General features: G+C 33.8%; 1 protein-coding gene across 1 annotated transcript in view; it reads right to left on the reverse strand.

Moving 5' to 3' along the window:
* Window positions 1-7,123, reverse strand: part of LOC107586867 (dystrophin-like) — a 115,680-nt gene that overhangs the window by 42,234 nt on the left and 66,323 nt on the right. Inside the window, exons 50-51 of the mRNA XM_016274418.1 lie at window positions 2,995-3,167; window positions 1,730-1,886 (exon numbers count right to left, since the gene is read on the reverse strand). Of these exons, the coding sequence (XP_016129904.1) occupies window positions 1,730-1,886; window positions 2,995-3,167 (330 nt within the window). The remainder of the gene's footprint in view (window positions 1-1,729; window positions 1,887-2,994; window positions 3,168-7,123) is intronic.

Here is a 7,123-nt window from a genome sequence, read left to right on the forward strand (position 1 = left end):
ACTGAATGGCACAATGAGGGGTAAACATTTGTGCAACTTTAGCACATATGCCAAAACCCTGCAAAAACCTGCATCTTATTCGCATATGTAATCAGGTGCTATTTGTGCTGTATAGTGACACCTCATGCATATTTCAATTAAGCCACTGTCATTCCTTCCTGGGCAAACGTGTCTTCTTCTTATGCAAATAGGGCTCATTATAGAATGCACTGGATTCACAAATATCAGTGCAACTGGATATAATTAACACAGTACTGTTACCAATGTTTGTGAATATTTTCTAGTGATCTTGGTGTGAAATTTTACTGCTGGGCACATTTCCATGCAATTTCTCCAAACAAACTGTCATCAACTTTTATTTGTTTATTTATTACATCTTTTTTAATCATTGCATGATATGCATAATTCCTTCTAAGAACCAAGTGCTATGCAGATATTGCATGCCAGTGTTAACTAAAACTACATAAAAAATAAATAAAATAAAATAAAATAATTTTTGGTAATTGAAAGCTGAAATAAAATTAAATATAAACAATAGAAGAAAAAGTACTAAACTAAAACTGAAATAAAAATAAAGCTAAATAGAAATAATTTTAAAAAATAATAAATATAATAAAAATATTTAAAAAAATGCTAAATCACATAAAATTACAAAAATTAAACAGAAAATAAATTAAAATAAAAAGTAAAAATACAGTATTAATAAATACTATAATAATGTGTAAATAATACTAAAATAACAAATGCTGCCACATGTGACACTATCAGTGGGCACATTTCATTAATTCATTCTTGTTTTCATGAGCAAGCAAACCCTAAACAATATGTTATTATACCCATTAACTGAAAACAAATATAACAACTATTGTAAGATATAAAAGGAAGTTGATAATTATTATTTTCTATTTCTTTTCCATGGGAATGTTCCTGTTTTGAATTTTTCAAATTATTATATAATCAGCATACAAATTTGAGTGACAAGTTGAATTGAACATTTTCACTTTTACATGAACGACAGCAGCATTTGAGTTTGCATGCACATCACAAGTTTTGGTAAAACCTCATGATCACGTTATCTAGTATGGAGAATTATCTGAAGAGTATCCTGTGCTTCAATAGATTCAAAGAAATCTGACCTGACTGAATTCACGTGTTCAACACCATATATTTAATAAGCAAAATTTCCACCATAACTTTTCCGTTTTCAAACTTTATTTCCAAGTTTGAGAGGAAAAATAAATTCTAGGTTTTCATTGTGGATGTTTGCTCAAACATAGCACAGCAATGTCAATTTATCTAATAGTTTGCAGAAACTTTGTTCAATTAAATTTCTGCTGAGACTTTCTTTGCAGCTCCTACACACACACCAGTTTACTTCCCAGTTAACTGCACCTGTAGAGTGTGACAGTGACTCAGCTGTCACCAGCAGCGCACGCTCACTGAGCTCCCTAAACTAACTACTCCACGACCGCATCCTGTTTACAGCGGCCCCTGACAGCTGATGGCCATCAGCAGATGTTAATTGGTCCGCACAACCATACAAAGAGACAAGGGACTTTGCACCTCTCCTACGCAAGATATCATCTCCATCTGTTTAAATATTTAAGAAGAACAGACTCCGATAATGATCACACTTGGGCGCAACAAAAGACAGACTGCATAAATCACGCCTTGAACGTCATTTCTCATGCTTTCAGTGAGGGGTGAAGAGGATGCGTCCTGGACTCACCTTGTGCGTAAGTAGTTGTTGGTGCACGGTCGGCACATCACCCCCTACTGGTTTCTGCTTCTCTAACTCCTCCCTCTTCAGCTGCAGCCAGTTGAGCAGCTCTTGTAAGGACATGTGCATGTGTTTCCACTGATCTACACCTGCATCCAGATAGGGCCTGAGGAGTCGAATGGATGGTAAGATACTGCCAAGTGTTAAATCCCAAACACCACTAGAGAGCACCATACTGTCAGACCGCAATTGAATTTTGCAAAGAAAGTGCTGCGTAAAGGTGGAGATTTGAGAAATCTCTGAATCTTGTATTTGAATATGCATGAACATTAAAAAAGCTTTCGCCAGCTCTTTCTCCTACCAAGGCAAATGTGATTCTTGCAGTTGCTTCTTAGGCCTAATGGCACTCAAATTTCATGAATTCAGCTAAAGTAAAATATTTGGACATTTTCTGGAAATATGAGTGATGCAAAACGCATCAACATGATGCTAGGTAGTTGCCATGGTGTTGCTATGTGGTAGCTAAGGTGTTCAGAGTGTGTTTTAGTGTGTTTCTAGCTGGTTAATATTAAGTTAATATTTCCATAATTTAACAACACATTTGAATGTTTACGGGTCTCTGATGTCAAAGATAATAATAATAAAAAAAAAATTTAGTAGTATGTTTTCACTATTATAACAAATACATATCAAAATAAATTAATTATAAAAATGAAGGCAGGAATATAATGTGGTTATAAATTACAATAATGATATATTTTAAAATATATTACAATAGTAAACTGTAATACTGTCTCACAATATTAGTGTTTTTACTGTATTTTTGAGCACATTAATGCAGCCTTGGTGAACAGAAGAGACTTTATTAAAAACATAAAAATCATAATGTTACCAAACGTTTAGAAAGTATTGTGGGTGTGTATTGTATATATATATATATGTACTGCCATGGTGTTATTTGATGGTATATTGCCATCAAAGATCGTGGTGTTATTTGAGCTATCATTCATTTCTGTAATGCAAACGACCCAGGGCAAATAATATGTCAAAGTGTAATATTTAATGTTAGGGATCCCTAAGTATTAGTAATGCCTTGCAAGCAGCTCTAATAATATTTAGGCTTTTGACTTAAAGTCAAATAAATGCAATGGTTTGCAGTGCACCTAGTATTACACAGGCCTGGGGCTTGTATATGATCACATTATTTTTCAAAACCTGTTTCTGCTCAGCGTGAATTTTTCCCTGGCTAAATATAGATGATTAATTCGTCTTACCTTATACTCATAACTTTGTTACAGAGCTCATGCCACCGATGCCCCATGTCATCAAGCCGTTTTTGTAGCACCACGGCATTGTCCGTCCCCTCCAGAGATGACACAATACGCTGTCCGTTTTCATCTAATGAATGGTACATCTCCTGGTGGGCATCAATCTCTGCTTGGAGATCCTGCGGCGATTAAAAGAGATCACAGACATCCAAGTTACAGTTCACCATGTGATTAGGGATAAAAAAAAGAGTTTCTTTTTCTTCCCCTGATACTTCTTACATCTACTGTGTGAACTTCTGGAATATTTTTTGCTATGATATGATATGATATGATATAATAATCATTGAGATATTATTATAGTTTTTAAATATGTTGCATTATTTCTTACGTTTGTATTTTCCATTTTCATTTTCATTTAAATTTATACAAGATTTAGTTATTTAGTTGTATGTTATGTCCATATAGTTTTTCATGAATTTTTGTTTCAGTTTTAGGTTTAGTCATTTATGTAATATAATAAATAAAATGTAATATATATTTTTTTTACTTAATCTTCATGTTGATTTAAATACAAAATAGTCAATATTTTCTGATGTTATTAAAAATCGCATTTTAGACATATTTTAATATAATATAATACAATATACTTATCATTGAGATATTATTATAGTTTTTAAATATGTAGCATTATTTTTTACGTTTGTATTTTCCATTTTAATTTTAAATTTAGGTAACTTTAATTTTTACAAGTATTAGTTATTTTGTTGTGTTATGTCCATATAGTTTTTCATGAAGTTTTGTTTCAGTTTTAGGTTTAGTCATTTATATAATATAATAAATATAATATAATATATTTTTTTAACTTAAAATCTTGATGTTGATTTAAATACAAAAGTCAATATTTTCTGATGTTATTAAAAATCGCATTTTAGACATATTTTAGTATTTCAGAATGTAACGTAAAGCAGCAGCACAAAATTCATGTGATTTAAATGGAAATCTATTTTATCATCATATTTCACAAATCACTAGCAATGTAATGATACATTCAAATACATATAGAATTTTTTTTTGCATTATTTTAGAATAGATTAGTGCAATACCATCAACAAACCAACAATTTTCATGCATTTTCTCGGACTATATTTTAAGTGCTTGTTCCCATAGTTTGAGACGGCATAAACCAAAAAAGTCATGATGCAAGCCAAACAAATCCAAAGTCACGAAGCAACTGTGAAGCCGACAGTGAAGATCAAACCTTAACATGATATGTCTTCCTGTGCAACATATCCAATGAATGAGCGACATCAAATGAATGAAAAACAGCCCGTCTGACTGTCGGCAGAGACAATCCTTTAATTCCCCACCATGTGGACGTGTCTGACGCAAGGCGAAAATGAGGGAGAAAGGGACATCGTGAGAATGAGCGCGAGAAAATGTATTTTGCGACCATGTGTCTACATGCGACATGAAACGAGCTGCAGAATGCCAGTCGCGGAGGCACACTGGCCCTGTTGTTTGAGCCGCGAGTGGGCACTGCACGCGAGGAATGGGTCAGAGCTGGTTTTCTGGGAGAACAGAGGCTTCACTTTATTGCCCATGTCTTTGTCTGCCTCTTCATATTTAACTGCGTCTCTGCACCGTTGTCAAATGCACATATCTCCCATACCAGTGAGCAGCGGGCGACCTGGACAATAGACCCGTCAGTTTACTCTGCCTTCCTAATAAATAACCTCAATTGGTGGGTTTTTGGTAAATGTGAGCCAAAATCATCACAATTAAAAGAACCAAAGACTTAAACTACTTCAGTCTGTGTGCATTGAATTTATTTAATACACGAGTTTCACAATTTGAGTTGAATTACTGAAATAAATGAACTTTTCCGCGACATTCTAATTTATTGAGATGCACCTGTAGCTTAGTGTGATTATCAAATCAAAGACTGCAATTTCATTAAATAACTGTATAGTCTGATGCATGTTTCAGAGTGAAGCATGCAGCATGTTTAATTATTATAATGATCAAATATTCCTAATGATCAAATATTCCTTTTTTAACAATACAATTGTAATTTATAACAGTAATATAATTTGTCTTTATTTTTTATAATAGTTAAACAGTTACTAATAATACACAATAGTTAAATATACTACTAATAATAACAATTAAAATGATTATTAATATTTTTATAATTATAATCATCATCAACATCAGAGAACATAGAACATGCAAATGTGTTGTTAAATTATTGTAATTTACAACTTTAATATATTTCTGTCTTTTTATAATTTCTTTATTACTTTATAATTATTTTTTTATAATAGTTAAAATATTCCATTAATAATAATAATCAGAATTAAAACTACTCATAATATTGACATCACAGAACCGTGAACATTCGAATGTGTAGTTAAATTATTATCATTTAAATTTTAAATGTTACATTTTAAACAGTAATATATCTCTGTATTTATTTTTGTAATTATTTTATAATTTTATAATTATTTTTAAAGGGGTCATATGATGCGATTTCAATTTTTCCTTTCTTTTTGAAGTGTTACAAGCTCCAGGGGTTAAAGCAAAAAAAAAAATCTTTTGACTGAAAATTTTCCTCAGCCAAACCCCATTCCACAGCCATACCTGTCACACACCCAGTTTAAGAGCAGTTTTTTCTTGTAAATAGGAGCGCTTGTCCTCCTAATTAAAAAAATTTAGGAGCACCTTCTAATCAATAATAAAAAATTCTGATCAAAAATTAGCCTTCCTAATATGAGGTGACATTTGACTTAAAGTGATTTACAGGGGCATTTTCTTTTTACCTTTGTAATGGCATTTTTCTAATTTTATTAAATGTATGCAGTGTTTCCTAGGATTTTTTCCAACTGTGGTGGCAGGACTATTTCTCATGGACCACGCCCCCTCCCCACCCAAGAATCAGGTGCACTCAGAATTTAATTTATTTTAACTAAAAAAGACAAGTAAATAGTAAATAATAAAATAAGAACAAATAAATTAATGACAAACAATAGCACAAACAAAACCAATAACAAGATACAAATTAAACTAACAGTACTTAAATTATTTTCAGTTAGGTCTAACTATAATCTATTCAACTGTAAAATAACACTGGTTAGTCTTCACTGTATAATGAAAGGCAGCAGGAGGTTTATTTAGGCTGCTGTCTCTTTAAGACCTCATGCACTGATCTAATATACTGTTACACTCTTAGGAGCTGTTTATAATCCGTCGTAGCGAAGGAGAACTTTAAACCCTGAAGCTCTTGGTGCATAAATCTGTAAAGTTGCAAAGACTAAAGTCTCAAATCCAAAGAGATATTCTTTATAAAAGTTAAGAGTCAACCACGCCTACCTAAAACGGGTCGTTCTAACATGCCTCCACATGTTTACGTCACGATGTGGGAAGATTTGCATAACGCCGCCCAAATGTTCACGCAAAGAAAGAAGGCGTAACTTTTATTCTCGCTGTAGTATTGTTGCCGCTGCCGCCATGACGTGGAGACATTGTGTTTCGTTGCGAAAGCAAAACTACTTTGTTTGGCCTTCCAAAATTGGACGACTGACTCACAGACTGTAAGTACGTTTTTTATATTTAAAGAATTTGCCACTGACGATTCAAAGGCGAGTTTTGAGCAGTGTAGAGTAGCACTTGTTGTTTGTCATTTCTCCGATCACAAATGTAGACATGGTTTTATGTTTACGCGGCGCGATGCAATGCAACTCGTAAAAACTCGACAATACATGCGATGGCACCGCAGACGGCAGTCTCAGTGTTTGGCTCTCCAGCGTTTGTACTGTTTTTGTTATTTTTTCCTGTTTTTTGTTTCTCAAACACGATCAGTTTTACCAGGGATGAGCTGCTGAACATTCGAAGCGCGGATTCAGAACGCCATTGCCGAGCATCCATATGGCGAATCTCCGCTCTCTACCCAACAAAACGGACGAACTTCTTCTGCTCTCCTGGACAAATAAGGATTTTTCACACTCTGCTGCTCTGTGTTTCATGTAAACCTGGCTGAATGACGTCATTCCGGACAGCGCATTGAGTCTCCCGGGCTTTCGGCTGTTTAGAGCAGATCGCGACACAGAATCAACGGGGAAATCGCGCGGTGGCGGGA

Source organism: Sinocyclocheilus grahami, unplaced genomic scaffold (assembly GCF_001515645.1).
Source record: "Sinocyclocheilus grahami isolate Dianchi unplaced genomic scaffold, SAMN03320097.WGS_v1.1 scaffold86.1, whole genome shotgun sequence".
Taxonomy (NCBI): domain Eukaryota; kingdom Metazoa; phylum Chordata; class Actinopteri; order Cypriniformes; family Cyprinidae; genus Sinocyclocheilus; species Sinocyclocheilus grahami.